Consider the following 16,623-nt stretch of genomic DNA (forward strand, 5'->3'; position numbering starts at 1 on the left):
GCCATTTTCCACATGATAGACAGGAGTCAATATGATATCAAACTCCAGTTGTTGTAGCTGTGCTTCCTCCTGACTGGTCCTGGGGTCCTGTTCCTTCTCTGTCTGACTCTGTGTGGGTTCTGGGTCCTCCTGCCCCAGACTGGGGCTCCACCTCTGGCTCTGCTCCTTCAAGTCCAGGAGAACGTCTTCAGAGATGGAGACTGTGAGCTGCTGCTGCTGGGGGTCTGGGGGTAACTTCTCTGGTTGGATCACCGCGTTATTACTCCGTAGGCGACTGTTCTCCTGTCTCAAACGGATGATCTCTTCCTGGTACTCGAGTATCGTTTTTTCCACGGCCCCAAAAATCTCCATAGCAGCTGCTGTTAGCCGCTCGGTGAGGAATACATTCAACCACTGTAGTTTGGACATTTCGGGGGCAACAAATGTCGGACAGTTAGTTTTATCCATTTTGATACGTTTTACTTTCTTTGCTAAAATGTTTAGCCAAAAGTGCACCAAACCTTTCTGCTCTAATTTGGCTGAATTTGTTTATAAAAACGCCGAGTGGGATTTCGGCTTCCTTTTCAGAAACACGTAACTTCCGGTATTCGGGACTTTCAAAATAAAAGTCCTCATTTGGCAAAATGGGAATGGGAATCTACTGCTAATGCGATATAGATGGGGATTATTTTTTCCATAGATTTAATTTTCAAATAAATCCCCAAACCACAGTAAAAAGACAAGATGACGTGTCAGTTTTATATTCAGCAGAATATCCAAAAGTTGTTAAATCAATTCACATTTTATTGATCACATACCCATATGTAGCAGATGTTATTGCTTGTGTATGAATGGTGAAACGATAGCTAAGAGATTATCAGAGCACAATTTATCTTCCCTACCCCTCCCCTCCATTTCTTTAACCTCAAATTCATATAGGACTGGATAGGCCAAGAGTTATGTTCACCAGAAAGCACTGAACTCAATGCAAGCAACCCCCAAACCAGACAACCATCATAAAATAAATAAAACACCACCACAAACGAGAAATTAAAACCAAATATGACTTTTCTGTATATAATTTATCTAATCTTTGAAGTGATGCAAATAGTTTCCACCTGTGATTTGGCATTGAGTTCTCAGCTGGGTCGTGTTCATTAGTGCACACCATAGCGAAACGTTTCACAATGGAACACGTTTTGCAACGGAAACAAGAGTTTCTATTGGACAAATTCAGGTAGGTCCCGCCCCGTTTGGTTCCTAGTAATGGTGTGTTCAAGAAAACTTGGAAACTTGTAGAAAGATGAGGTCTGAGTTTCCCACACGGAAAGTATCAGAATCAGTCAACCAATAGGAAGCTCTACGCAAATAACCTACGTTAATTTTAACTCGAGGTTCAAAGTTTCCGACTTGTCATTAACGCACCCCTGGCTGTTACACATCAGATGGACCAGGTGTTTTACCACATGGCTGGACCAGGGCCCGTATCCACATCAGAAGGACCAGGTGTTTTACCACATGGCTGGACCAGGGCCCGTATCCACATCAGAAGGACCAGGTGTTTTACCACATGGCTGGACCAGGGCCCGTATCCACATCAGAAGGACCAGGTGTTTTACCACATGGCTGGACCAGGGCCCGTATCCACATCAGAAGGACCAGGTGTTTTACCACATGGCTGGACCAGGGCCCGTATCCACATCAGAAGGACCAGGTGTTTTACCACATGGCTGGACCAGGGCCCGTATCCACATCAGAAGGACCAGGTGTTTTACCACATGGCTGGACCAGGGCCCGTATCCACATCAGAAGGACCAGGTGTTTTACCACATGGCTGGACCAGGGCCCGTATCCACATCAGAAGGACCAGGTGTTTTACCACATGGCTGGACCAGGGCCCGTATCCACATCAGAAGGACCAGGTGTTTTACCACATGGCTGGACCAGGGCCCGTATCCACATCAGAAGGACCAGGTGTTTTACCACATGGCTGGACCAGGGCCCGTATCCACATCAGAAGGACCAGGTGTTTTACCACATGGCTGGACCAGGGCCCGTATCCACATCAGAAGGACCAGGTGTTTTACCACATGGCTGGACCAGGGCCCGTATCCACATCAGAAGGACCAGGTGTTTTACCACATGGCTGGACCAGGGCCCGTATCCACATCAGAAGGACCAGGTGTTTTACCACATGGCTGGACCAGGGCCCGTATCCACATCAGAAGGACCAGGTGTTTTACCACATGGCTGGACCAGGGCCCGTATCCACATCAGAAGGACCAGGTGTTTTACCACATGGCTGGACCAGGGCCCGTATCCACATCAGAAGGACCAGGTGTTTTACCACATGGCTGGACCAGGGCCCGTATCCACATCAGAAGGACCAGGTGTTTTACCACATGGCTGGACCAGGGCCCGTATCCACATCAGAAGGACCAGGTGTTTTACCACATGGCTGGACCAGGGCCCGTATCCACATCAGAAGGACCAGGTGTTTTACCACATGGCTGGACCAGGGCCCGTATCCACATCAGAAGGACCAGGTGTTTTACCACATGGCTGGACCAGGGCCCGTATCCACTAAGCGTCTCAGTGCTGATCTGGGATCAGTTTAGCCTTTTAGATCATAATGAATATGATTATAATGGGCAGATCCTAGATCAGCACTCCTACTCTGAGATGCTTTCTGGAGACAGGCCCAGAAGAAGAAAAAAACTCCAGGCCCTACACATCACACATCAACATTTTTTACATTTCTTAGTCATTTAGCAGACGCTCTTATCCAGAGCGACTTACAGTTAGTGACTGCATACATTTTTTTTCTTCTTCATACTGGCCCCCCGTGGGAATCGAACCCACAACCCTGGCATTGCAAGCGCCATGCTCTACCAACTGAGAACAAGACTAGGAGCTTGATAAAAAATGATATATATAAAAAAAACTTGACAGGACTTCTGTTAGACAAAGAGAGTCCCTTTTCTAACAGTCTGTTGATAAAACATCATTCTAGTTCGGGGGGGGGGGGGGGAAACATGACAAAGATCACCAGGAAAGAGTCCCATTATTAACCACAACGAAAGACAAAGAAAGATTGAGCTGTACTGGATAGTACTGTTACAACAAGAGCTCTTCCTCCTTCCTGTATACAACTAGAAAGCTCCACATGTAACTGAACTTTTTTCGGTGAATCTCCCATTGACTTCAAGTGCCACTTCAATCTTTCCCTCCTCTCAGTAAATCAGGACTTCTGCTTGAATCTCCAATTGACTTCAAAGCTAACTTGTTATGCAAAAGACCAAGAGAGAAATGAGTCCATCCATTACATCAGTCCCAGTGGAGCTAGTCCAGGAAGACTCCCCCAGTCAGTCAGGTAGAAGGAGGGTGTAGTGGTGAAACCCCAATAAAACCAGTCAGCCAGTCCATCACAGCAGCAATGGAGGACAGTGGTGAGAGAGTATGAATGAACATGTGTGTGCCTTTCAATATGTGCATGTTCAAGTGTCTCTGTATCCTGCTGATGGATAAAGTTTCTCACATCCAGCTGTGAGTGTACTGCTCTATGTATGGATGGATGGATGTCTATGTCCCTGTCTGTCCATGTCTCAGGCCACAGTCTGTCTGTCCTCTGTGGTGGTCTGTGGGGGTCCCGTTCTCTTCCTCCTCTAATCCTCCACTCTTTCCTTCCTCTATCCCTCTGTTCCCCTCCTCCTCCTCCTTCTCTGCCTTCTGTTTCTCTGCCTTAGTTTTGAACCTCAGCCCGTGACCTGTGAACCAGACGAGAGGAAACAGATGATATATCTGAGAAAGACAGCTGTGTGTGTGTTGACTCACTTGGGCAGTCTGCCACCTCCTTGTAGGCCTTCTTCTTACAGCAGCCTCGACACAGGTTGAATACACACTTATTACCCTACAGAGAGAGAGAGAGAGAGGGGGTTAGGGACCTGGAGAGAGGGTTAGGGAGAGGGGGTTAGGGACCTAGGGAGAGGGAGGAGACAGGTTAGGGACTTGGAAGTACAACATGGTGCCGACAGACATGGAAGCTCTGCTTCTAGCTCCTAAGAATCTTACCTGCATATGTAACACTATTATACAAGGTCAGTTAGGGCAGGTTCTCCATTGAACGTCTTTTAGTCCAGGGTTAGGCTTCATCTGTGTTGGGGAATCCGGCGAGCGGCGCCCTTTCATCCTACACGTGGTAATGAGTAACAGTGTGAAGAGGTTGTCACTCCACTCACCTTTGGATTTCCACACTGATGTACTTTACTGCAGAGAAAACAGGGGTAAAACAGAGGTTATCAACGGTACTGTTTGTGTAGAGCGAGGCTCTGTAGATTCTGTAGCATTAGACTATGGAGCGAGAGAGAGCGTAGGTTACACTGCAGTACGACAGGGGAAAATAACTCACTAGGTTACACTGCAGTACGACAGGGGAAAATAACTCACTAGGTTACACTGCAGTACGACAGGGGAAAATAACTCACTAGGTTACACTGCAGTACGACAGGGGAAAATAACTCACTAGGTGACACTGCAGTACGACAGGGGAAAATAACTCACTAGGTTACACTGCAGTACGACAGGGGAAAATAACTCACTAGGTTACACTGCAGTACGACAGGGGAAAATAACTCACTAGGTTACACTGCAGTACGACAGGGGAAAATAACTCACTAGGTTACACTGCAGTACGACAGGGGAAAATAACTCACTAGGTTACACTGCAGTACGACAGGGGAAAATAACTCACTAGGTTACACTGCAGTACGACAGGGGAAAATAACTCACTAGGTTACACTGCAGTACGACAGGGGAAAATAACTCACTAGGTTACACTGCAGTACGACAGGGGAAAATAACTCACTAGGTTACACTGCAGTACGACAGGGGAAAATAACTCACTAGGTTACACTGCAGTACGACAGGGGAAAATAACTCACTAGGTTACACTGCAGTACGACAGGGGAAAATAACTCACTAGGTTACACTGCAGTACGACAGGGGAAAATAACTCACTAGGTTACACTGCAGTACGACAGGGGAAAATAACTCACTAGGTGACACTGCAGTACGACAGGGGAAAATAACTCACTAGGTTACACTGCAGTACGACAGGGGAAAATAACTCACTAGGTTACACTGCAGTACGACAGGGGAAATAACTCACTAGGTTACACTGCAGTACGACAGGGGAAAATAACTCACTAGGTTACACTGCAGTACGACAGGGGAAAATAACTCACTAGGTTACACTGCAGTACGACAGGGGAAAATAACTCACTAGGTTACACTGCAGTACGACAGGGGAAAATAACTCACTAGGTTACACTGCAGTACGACAGGGGAAAATAACTCACTAGGTTACACTGCAGTACGACAGGGGAAAATAACTCACTAGGTGACACTGCAGTACGACAGGGGAAAATAACTCACTAGGTTACACTGCAGTACGACAGGGGAAAATAACTCACTAGGTTACACTGCAGTACGACAGGGGAAAATAACTCACTAGGTTACACTGCAGTACGACAGGGGAAAATAACTCACTAGGTGACACTGCAGTACGACAGGGGAAAATAACTCACTAGGTGACACTGCAGTACGACAGGGGAAAATAACTCACTAGGTTACACTGCAGTACGACAGGGGAAAATAACTCACTAGGTTACACTGCAGTACGACAGGGGAAAATAACTCACTAGGTGACACTGCAGTACGACAGGGGAAAATAACTCACTAGGTGACACTGCAGTACGACAGGGGAAAATAACTCACTAGGTGACACTGCAGTACGACAGGGGAAAATAACTCACTAGGTTACACTGCAGTACGACAGGGGAAAATAACTCACTAGGTGACACTGCAGTACGACAGGGGAAAATAACTCACTAGGTGACACTGCAGTACGACAGGGGAAAATAACTCACTAGGTTACACTGCAGTACGACAGGGGAAAATAACTCACTAGGTTACACTGCAGTACGACAGGGGAAAATAACTCACTAGGTTACACTGCAGTACGACAGGGGAAAATAACTCACTAGGTGACACTGCAGTACGACAGGGAAAATAACTCACTAGGTGACACTGCAGTACGACAGGGGAAAATAACTCACTAGGTTACACTGCAGTACGACAGGGGAAAATAACTCACTAGGTTACACTGCAGTACGACAGGGGAAAATAACTCACTAGGTTACACTGCAGTACGACAGGGGAAAATAACTCACTAGGTTACACTGCAGTACGACAGAGAAAAATAACTCACTAGGTGACACTGCAGTACGACAGGGGAAAATAACTCACTAGGTGACACTGCAGTACGACAGGGGAAAATAACTCACTAGGTGACACTGCAGTACGACAGGGGAAAATAACTCACTAGGTGACACTGCAGTACGACAGGGGAAAATAACTCACTAGGTTACACTGCAGTACGACAGGGGAAATAACTCACTAGGTTACACTGCAGTACGACAGGGGAAAATAACTCACTAGGTTACACTGCAGTACGACAGGGGAAAATAACTCACTAGGTTACACTGCAGTACGACAGGGGAAAATAACTCACTAGGTGACACTGCAGTACGACAGGGAAAATAACTCACTAGGTGACACTGCAGTACGACAGGGGAAAATAACTCACTAGGTTACACTGCAGTACGACAGGGGAAAATAACTCACTAGGTTACACTGCAGTACGACAGGGGAAAATAACTCACTAGGTTACACTGCAGTACGACAGGGGAAAATAACTCACTAGGTTACACTGCAGTACGACAGAGAAAAATAACTCACTAGGTGACACTGCAGTACGACAGGGGAAAATAACTCACTAGGTGACACTGCAGTACGACAGGGGAAAATAACTCACTAGGTGACACTGCAGTACGACAGGGGAAAATAACTCACTAGGTTACACTGCAGTACGACAGGGGAAAATAACTCACTAGGTTACACTGCAGTACGACAGGGGAAAATAACTCACTAGGTTACACTGCAGTACGACAGGGGAAAATAACTCACTAGGTTACACTGCAGTACGACAGGGGAAAATAACTCACTAGGTTACACTGCAGTACGACAGGGGAAAATAACTCACTAGGTGACACTGCAGTACGACAGGGGAAAATAACTCACTAGGTTACACTGCAGTACGACAGGGGAAAATAACTCACTAGGTGACACTGCAGTACGACAGGGGAAAATAACTCACTAGGTGACACTGCAGTACGACAGGGGAAAATAACTCACTAGGTGACACTGCAGTACGACAGGGGAAAATAACTCACTAGGTTACACTGCAGTACGACAGGGGAAAATAACTCACTAGGTGACACTGCAGTACGACAGGGGAAAATAACTCACTAGGTGACACTGCAGTACGACAGGGGAAAATAACTCACTAGGTGACACTGCAGTACGACAGGGGAAAATAACTCACTAGGTGACACTGCAGTACGACAGGGGAAAATAACTCACTAGGTGACACTGCAGTACGACAGGGGAAAATAACTCACTAGGTTACACTGCAGTACGACAGGGGAAAATAACTCACTAGGTTACACTGCAGTACGACAGGGGAAAATAACTCACTAGGTTACACTGCAGTACGACAGGGGAAAATAACTCACTAGGTTACACTGCAGTACGACGGGGAAAATAACTCACTAGGTGACACTGCAGTACGACAGGGGAAAATAACTCACTAGGTGACACTGCAGTACGACAGGGGAAAATAACTCACTAGGTGACACTGCAGTACGACAGATAAAAATAACTCACTAGGTTACACTGCAGTACGACAGGGGAAAATAACTCACTAGGTGACACTGCAGTACGACAGGGGAAAATAACTCACTAGGTGACACTGCAGTACGACAGGGGAAGATAACTCACTAGGTGACACTGCAGTACGACAGATAAAAATAACTCACTAGGTTACACTGCAGTACGACGGGGAAAATAACTCACTAGGTGACACTGCAGTACGACAGTGGAAAATAACTCACTAGGTGACACTGCAGTACGACAGGGGAAAATAACTCACTAGGTGACACTGCAGTACGACAGAGAAAAATAACTCACTAGGTGACACTGCAGTACGACAGAGAAAAATAACTCACTAGGTGACACTGCAGTACGACAGGGGAAAATAACTCACTAGGTGACACTGCAGTACGACAGGGGAAAATAACTCACGTTTCTGCTCGGGACAGAAGTTCTTGTGGGGGTTTCTGGCTTTCTTCTTCTGTTTGTTTTTGGAGAGGGCATCGCTCGCACCGTCCAAGTCCTCTTGTGATAACGCCCTCTTGTGACACACTGCCTTCACCTCCACACCGCCACGCCCCGTACCGTTACCGTTAGCAGCCGGATCCTTCGGCCTGGGAGGAACAATGTCCATCGTCACGTCAACATGTTATGGTTTCGATGCGTGTGGACCGATGGCTTTGATCGTATAATGTACACAGAACTCCAGCTAGGATTCTCAACAGGAAATAGTCACTCACACTGGTCTGACGTACGGCTGGCAGATCCAATGAGGGAACGGCAGCCCAACCTCCTGCCCCGCCTCCTCTCCTCCATTGGTTATTTCCTCCTGCAGAGGTCAAACAAATGAAAAAGGAACCAGTGTCATCTAGCTGTGTTGGGAGGGGGAGTAGAGGGGGAGGAATTGGTAAGGAGAAACATTTTGGGAAGGAGAGGAAAGGTGAAAAACAGAATTATCATTTTACCTGGCAGTGTAGTTAACCCTATATACCTGGCAGTGTAGTTAACCATATATACCTGGCAGTGTAGTTAACCATATATACCTGGCAGTGTAGTTAACCCTATATACCTGGCAGTGTAGCTAACCCTATCCCTTGGTACCTGGCAGTGTAGTTAACCCTATCCCTTGGTACCTGGCAGTGTAGCTAACCCTATCCCTTGGTACCTGGCAGTGTAGTTAACCCTATCCCTTGGTACCTGGCAGTGTAGTTAACCCTATCTCTTGGTACCTGGCAGTGTAGTTAACCCTATCCCTTGGTACCTGGCAGTGTAGTTAACCCTATCTCTTGGTACCTGGCAGTGTAGTTAACCCTATCCCTTGGTACCTGGCAGTGTAGTTAACCCTATCTCTTGGTACCTGGCAGTGTAGTTAACCCTATCTCTTGGTACCTGGCAGTGTAGTTAACCCTATCCCTTGGTACCTGGCAGTGTAGTTAACCCTATCTCTTGGTACCTGGCAGTGTAGTTAACCCTATCCCTTGGTACCTGGCAGTGTAGTTAACCCTATCCCTTGGTACCTGGCAGTGTAGTTAACCCTATCCCTTGGTACCTGGCAGTGTAGTTAACCCTATCTCTTGGTACCTGGCAGTGTAGTTAACCCTATCCCTTGGTACCTGGCAGTGTAGTTAACCCTATCTCTTGGTACCTGGCAGTGTAGTTAACCCTATCTCTTGGTACCTGGCAGTGTAGTTAACCCTATCCCTTGGTACCTGGCAGTGTAGTTAACCCTATCTCTTGGTACCTGGCAGTGTAGTTAACCCTATCCCTTGGTACCTGGCAGTGTAGTTAACCCTATCCCTTGGTACCTGGCAGTGTAGTTAACCCTATCCCTTGGTACCTGGCAGTGTAGTCTGAGTTGTCTGCTGACCTCTGTCAGCCCCTGCAGGTTCTTCACCTTAGCCAGCTCCTCTCTCAGGTCCTGGTGGATCTGCAGTCTGGGGAAACACTAACAAATAAACACACACAGATTGATGGAGAAGTACTGAGAGTGTGTGTGTGTGTGTGTGTGTGTGTGTGTGTGTTACGTACGTGTGGTGCCAGAGCTTGAAGAGGTGTGCTCTGACATAGGACAGGGTACAGGGAGGGTATTGGTTGACCACCTCGAGATACTCCTCAGCCATCTCCCATACAGGAGGGCTACGACCCTCAAACAGAGCTGGGTTATGGAGGTTCCCCTCTGGAAACACACAGAGGAAGAGAGAAACACACATTAGTAGGTGTTATGACTAATATGACTCTTGGGAGACTAATTACGCAAGGTGAGGCGCAGGTGTGTGTGTGTCTCTCGGTGTGTGTGTGAGTCTCTCTGTGTGTGTGTGTGTGTGAGTCTCTCAGTGTGTGTGTCTGTTAGATTAATTTGTATTTTAAGAATAATGACTAAAGGATTTCACCCCAAATACAGTATAAATGTGTGAACGGTGTTAGAGTTATAATGTAGTGGCAACCCACTAACAGAGGGGGGCGGGACTAAACATTCCAGGGTGAAGGAGAAGGTGGAAACTGTTTAAGAAAGCCTCCTAAAGGTGGGCGGAGCAAAGTGCCTTTGTGTGTCAAAGGGTATAAAACAGGAGTGTATGGGTTTTGGCGTCAGAGCTCTCCATGAATAAAAATACAGATCATTCTTGCTGGTTGTGGACCTTGAATCATTTATGATTAAAACCAGAGCCTTACAACCCCTGGTAATGATTCAAGCTTAGGTTGAATTAGAGACAGAAATTATCATGACAGTGTCTCTCGGTGTGTGTGTGTGTGTGAGCCTCTCGGTGTGTGTGTGTGTGTGTGTGTGTGTGTGAGTCTCTCGGTGTGTGTGTGTGAGTCTCTCGGTGTGTGTTTGTGTGCGAGTCTCTCGGTGTGTGTGTGTGTCTCTCAGTGTGTGTGTGTCTCTCGGTGTGTGTGTGTGTGTCTCTCGGTGTGTGTGTGTGTGTGTGTCTCTCAGTCTGTGTGTGTCTCTCGGTGTGTGTCTGTGTGTGTGTGTGTGTGTGAGAGTCTCTCGGTGTGTGTGTGTGAGTCTCTCAGTGTATGCGGGTGTGAGTGAGTCTCTCGGTGTGTGTGTGTGAGTCTCTCAGTGTATGCGGGTGAGTGTGAGTCTCTCGGTATGTGAGTGAGTCTCTCGGTATGTGAGTGAGTCTCTCGGTATGTGAGTGAGTCTCTCGGTGTGTGAGTGAGTCTCTCGGTGTGTGAGTGAGTCTCTCTGTGTGTGAGTGAGTCTCTCGGTGTGTGTGTGTGAGTCTCTCAGTGTATGCGGGTGTGTGTGAGTCTCTCGGTGTGTGAGTGAGTCTCTCGGTGTGTGAGTGAGTCTCTCTGTGTGTGTGTGTGTACCTGCACTCATCACCCCCTGTACTCCAGTCTCCTCCATACACTGCTTCACATCCCTCAGGTGTTGGATGTTACCGTTAGCGAACACAGGGATGTTAACAGCGTTCCTATAGCAACAACACACCGAGAGAGCGACTGTTTAATAAACCCAGTACAATCACATGATCAGCTGACAATAGAATAGAATACTGTACAGTAGAATAGAATGTTTTCCTGTGAAGGAACTTCTTGTTTGGATTGGCTCAACAAACACAGGAGACCTACACAGCAGACCTACCAGACTACACAAACCGTATCCAACTACACAGCAGACCTACTAGACTACACAAACTGTCTCCAACTACACAGCAGACCTACCAGACTACACAAACTGTCTCCAACTACACAGCAGACCTACTAGACTACACAAACCGTCTCCAACTACACAGCAGACCTACTAGACTACACAAACCGTCTCCAACTACACAGCAGACCTACTAGACTACACAAACTGTCTCCAACTACACAGCAGACCTACTAGACTACACAAACTGTCTCCAACTACACAGCAGACCTACTAGACTACACAAACCGTCTCCAACTACACAGCAGACCTACTAGACTACACAAACCGTCTCCAACTACACAGCAGACCTACTAGACTACACAAACTGTCTCCAACTACACAGCAGACCTACTAGACTACACAAACTGTCTCCAACTACACAGCAGACCTACTAGACTACACAAACCGTCTCCAACTACACAGCAGACCTACCAGACTACACAAACAGTCTCCAACTACACAGCAGACCTACTAGACTACACAAACCGTCTCCAACTACACAGCAGACCTACTAGACTACACAAACTGTCTCCAACTACACAGCAGACCTACTAGACTACACAAACAGTCTCCAACTACACAGCAGACCTACTAGACTACACAAACTGTCTCCAACTACACAGCAGACCTACTAGACTACACAAACTGTCTCCAACTACACAGCAGACCTACTAGACTACACAAACAGTCTCCAACTACACAGCAGACCTACTAGACTACACAAACAGTCTCCAACTACACAGCAGACCTACTAGACTACACAAACCGTCTCCAACTACACAGCAGACCTACTAGACTACACAAACTGTCTCCAACTACACAGCAGACCTACTAGACTACACAAACAGTCTCCAACTACACAGCAGACCTACTAGACTACACAAACTGTCTCCAACTACACAGCAGACCTACTAGACTACACAAACCGTCTCCAACTACACAGCAGACCTACTAGACTACACAAACCGTCTCCAACTACACAGCAGACCTATTAGACTACACAAACTGCCTCCAACTGACAATCTCAATGTTTGTTGGAGAAACATAATATTGGTTATTCTCTGTAGTCTTTATTTAACTGTGAGGGAACTGCAGTGTAGTCTGCTTACCGTACAGCCTTGATGTGTTCTGTCGCGGGTCCTTTCTGGTCCTTGGTCCGACCGTGAACAGTCAGCAGCTGAGACAGAGAGCTCTGAATGAGTGTGTCGCCTCATGTTTCATAGAAGATCTAAATAAAATATGAATGTGTGTGTGTGTGTAAGTATGTTTCTCACCTGGCAGCCAGCCTTCTCCAGCATCTGAGCGTACTGAACAGTCTTCTCCATCTTGTTAAACACACGGATCTTACAGGTGATGGGAACAGAGATCTTCTCATTGGCTAGCTTCACTAAGGAGAAACATTGAGACCAGGTGACGAGGGTAGAATCTGTGTCTGCACCACGTACTCTCACTACTGGTGTCCCCAGGGCTCCAAGTCACTCGGCTCCATCATATACTCTCATGGTCTCTCCTATCATTGCTATGCGGATGACCCTCAACTACTTTTCTCCTTCCCCCCTGCTGACACCCAGGTGGCGACACGCATCTCTGCGTGCCTGGCAGATATCTCAGCTTGGATGTCGGGCCCACCACCTCAAGCTCAACCTCGACAAGACGGAGCTGCTCTTCCTCCCGGGAAAGGCCTGCCCACTCCAAGACCTCTCCATCACGGTTGACAACTCCACGGAGTCCCCCTCCCAGAGTGCAAAGAACCTTGGCGTGATCCTGAACAACACCCTGTCGTTCTCGGCAAACATCAAAGCAGTGACTCTCTCCTGCAGGTTCATGCTCTACAACATCCGTAGAGTACGACCCTGCCTCACACAGGAAGCGGCACAGGTCCTAATCCAGGCACTTGTCCTCTCCCGTCTGGACTACTGCAACTCGCTGTTGGCTGGGCTCCCCGCTTGTGCCGTCAAACCCCTGCAACTTCTCCAGAACTCGGCAGCCCACTCCCCACACACTCCAATGGCTTCCAGTCGAAGCTCGCATCATCTTCAAGACCCTGGTGTTTGTCTACGGAGCAGCAAGAGGAACTGCCCCTCCCTACCTTCAGGCTATGCTCAAACCCTACACCCCAACCTGAGTACTATGTTCTGCCACCTCTGGTCTCTTGGCCCTCCCACTCCGCAGCTCCCGCTCAGCCCAGTCAAAGCTCTTCTCTGTCCTGGCACCCCAATGGTGGAACAAGCTTCCCCCTGAAGCTAGGACAGCAGAGTCCCTGACCATCTTCCGAAAACATCTGAAACTTTAAACCCCCGCAAAAAGCGAACACTCACACTTGACACTTTTTTTTCTACTAATGATGTAGTAGAGTAAAGACAGAGTGCTTCTGATGTAAGGCACATTCCAGACAGGTAAAACATAATAAAACCATTTATCTTGCTCTCTTTTCTTTCTACCTCTCCAACTCTCTCCCTCTCTCCCTCCTCTCTCTCTCTCCCTCTCTGTGAAAACTCACCCATCTTCTCCAGCAGGTCCCACTCATCCTGTAGAAAGACTCCGTAGTGCCCTTCGGAGAAATAAGCCAGGTAGAAACAAGTTGACCTCATACATACAGCACTTTTAGCCAAATTGAAAACAAATGTTTTTTAATCAGGGTCTCTCTCACACTCTCTCTGAGTGGGGCTTCAGGGTAGGTTAGTTAGTACCTCTCTTGGCGATCATCTGTGGGCATCCCAGGTTGAGGTCAATGGCATCACAGTAGTCCTGAACCAGTAGACATGCCTGGACAAACACCTCTGGGTCATTGGCACAGAACTGAGACACACACATACAAAGAAAGCAGAGAAAGTACATCACAAACACCTCTGAGTTACTGGCATAGAACTGAGTGACACTCCCTTCCTCTGTCAACATGTGTTTGTCTCTCTCTCTCTCTCTCTCTCTCTCTCTCTCTCTCTCTCACCTGTGTAATAAGCGGCCTGTCTTCGGGGCAGACTTCGCTGTACAGGTTATCTCTCCTGTAGTTGGCGTCACGTACGAACACCTGCGCGTGCAGCATGGGCGTGTAGCACAGCTCAGCGCCGTGGCGACGGCTCAGTAGACGCCAGGCCAGTTCGCTCTGGTCCACCATGGGTGCAACGATGTAACACGCTCCCCTCAGCGTGGTCTTCCAGAACTCAAAGCCTTGCAGCTTCACAGCCTGACCTGGCAGAGGGGAAAGAGAGAAAACATATGTTGTTTTGAGCATAGGAGGACAATACAGTCAAAATATGAGGGTACTGGTACTGGGTAGAACTACAGTAGGAAGGTGATTCCCCTTGGGCCAATGACCACCGAAACGGGCCATGGTCTTTCTTGGATATTAACTAGCTAGCTAGATAGTATATCTGTAGGACTTCTAGCAAGATAGTATATCTGTAGGACTTATAAATATATATATATATATAATATGCCATTTAGCAGACGCTTTTATCCAAAGCGACTTACAGTCATGCTTGCATACATTTTTTGTTTATGGGTGGTCCCGGGGATCGAACCCACTACCTTGGCGTTACAAGCGCCGTGCTCTACCAGCTGAGCTTATAGCAAGATAGTATATTTTTTATTTATTTTTATTTCACCTTTATTTAACCAGGTAAGCCAGTTGAGAACAAGTTATCATTTACAACTGCGACCTGGCCAAGATAAAGCAAAGCAGTGCGATTAAAAACAACAACACAGAGTTACATATGGGGTAAAACAAAACATAAAGTCAAAAATACAACAGACAATATATATACAGTGTGTGCAAATGTAGCAAGTTATGGAGGTAAGGCAATAAATAGGCTATAGTGCAAAATAATTACAATTAGTATTAACACTGGAATGATAGATGTGCAAGAGATGATGTGCAAATAGAGATACTGGGGTGCAAATTAGCAAAATAAATAACAATATGGGGATGAGGTAGTTGGGTGGGCTAATTTCAGATGGGCTGTGTACAGGTGCAGTGATCGGTAAGGTGCTCTGACAACTGATGCTTATAGTTAGTGAGGGAGATAAGAGTCTCCAGCTTCAGAGAGTTTTGCAATTCTTTCCAGTCATTGGCAGCAGAGAACTGGAAGGAATGGCGGCCAAAGGAGGTGTTGGCTTTGGGGATGACCAGTGAGATATACCTGCTGGAGCGCATACTATGGGTGGGTGTTGCTATGGTGACCAATGAGCTAAGATAAGGCGGGGATTTGCCTAGCAGAGATTTATAGATGGCCTGGAGCCAGTGGGTTTGGCGACGAATATGTAGTGAGGACCAACCAACAAGAGCGTACAGGTCACAGTGGTGGGTAGTGTATGGGGCTTTGGAGACAAAACGGATGGCACTGTGATAGACTACATCCAATTTGCTGAGTAGAGTGTTGGAGGCTATTTTGTAAATGACATCGCCGAAGTCAAGGATCGGTAGGATAGTCAGTTTTACGAGGGCATGTTTGGCAGCATGAGTGAAGGAGGCTTTGTTGCGAAATAGGAAGCTGATTCTAGATTTAACTTTGGATTGGAGATTCTTAATGTGAGTTTGGAAGGAGAGTTTACAGTCTAACCAGACACCTAGGTATTTGTAGTTGTCCACATACTCTAGGTCAGACCCGTCGAGAGTAGTGATTCTAGTCGGGTGGGCGGGTGCCAGCAGCGTTCGATTGAAGAGCATATAGTATATCTGTAGGACTTATAGCAAGATAGTATATCTGTAGGACTTATAGCGAGATAGTATATCTGTAGGACTTATAGCGAGATAGTATATCTGTAGGACTTATAGCAAGATAGTATATCTGTAGGACTTATAGCAAGATAGTATATCTGTAGGACTTATAGCGAGATAGTATATCTGTAGGACTTATAGCGAGATAGTATATCTGTAGGACTTATAGGACTGATAAACAATTATCTCTGGACAGTTTCATAGGGTAGTTATTGCATACGTTTAGTTGATATTGTGTTATCTCTCATCCTCATTTCCCCGCAACAATGATGCTCTGGGTGTGACAAGGACAATTTAATTCATGTTAATGAGGCCATTTCAAAAACATTTGACAAAGCAGCAGACGACCGAGATCCACCAATGTTAGCGATCGCGTGTCGACTCGTGTAGCTAACGTTACCTATAGTAGTCAGAACTGGTGCACACATACTGTAGCTAGTTATACAGCCACTGGGTGCACATGACTATTGGTTAGCCAGCTAACGGTAGCACATTAGCTAGTAAAATGCCGGTGGAT

The 16,623-nt window shown here is 46.9% G+C and overlaps 1 protein-coding gene across 1 annotated transcript in view; it reads right to left on the reverse strand.

Moving 5' to 3' along the window:
- Nucleotides 1-3,178: 3,178 nt before the first annotated feature.
- LOC311103276 (tRNA-dihydrouridine(16/17) synthase [NAD(P)(+)]-like) overlaps nt 3,179-16,623 on the reverse strand; it is a gene marked incomplete at its 5' end in the record, with an annotated part of 13,597 nt that continues 152 nt past the window's right edge. Inside the window, 14 exons of the mRNA XM_084144808.1 lie at nt 3,179-3,746; nt 3,814-3,889; nt 4,105-4,168; nt 4,218-4,245; nt 8,182-8,363; nt 8,490-8,578; nt 9,587-9,683; nt 9,778-9,925; nt 11,068-11,171; nt 12,499-12,566; nt 12,664-12,776; nt 13,890-13,940; nt 14,080-14,188; nt 14,337-14,578. Of these exons, the coding sequence (XP_084000934.1) occupies nt 3,562-3,746; nt 3,814-3,889; nt 4,105-4,168; nt 4,218-4,245; nt 8,182-8,363; nt 8,490-8,578; nt 9,587-9,683; nt 9,778-9,925; nt 11,068-11,171; nt 12,499-12,566; nt 12,664-12,776; nt 13,890-13,940; nt 14,080-14,188; nt 14,337-14,578 (1,556 nt within the window). The remainder of the gene's footprint in view (nt 3,747-3,813; nt 3,890-4,104; nt 4,169-4,217; nt 4,246-8,181; nt 8,364-8,489; nt 8,579-9,586; nt 9,684-9,777; nt 9,926-11,067; nt 11,172-12,498; nt 12,567-12,663; nt 12,777-13,889; nt 13,941-14,079; nt 14,189-14,336; nt 14,579-16,623) is intronic.

This window comes from Coregonus lavaretus (assembly GCF_964263955.1).
Source record: "Coregonus lavaretus genome assembly, chromosome: 28".
In the NCBI taxonomy this organism is placed as follows: domain Eukaryota; kingdom Metazoa; phylum Chordata; class Actinopteri; order Salmoniformes; family Salmonidae; genus Coregonus; species Coregonus lavaretus.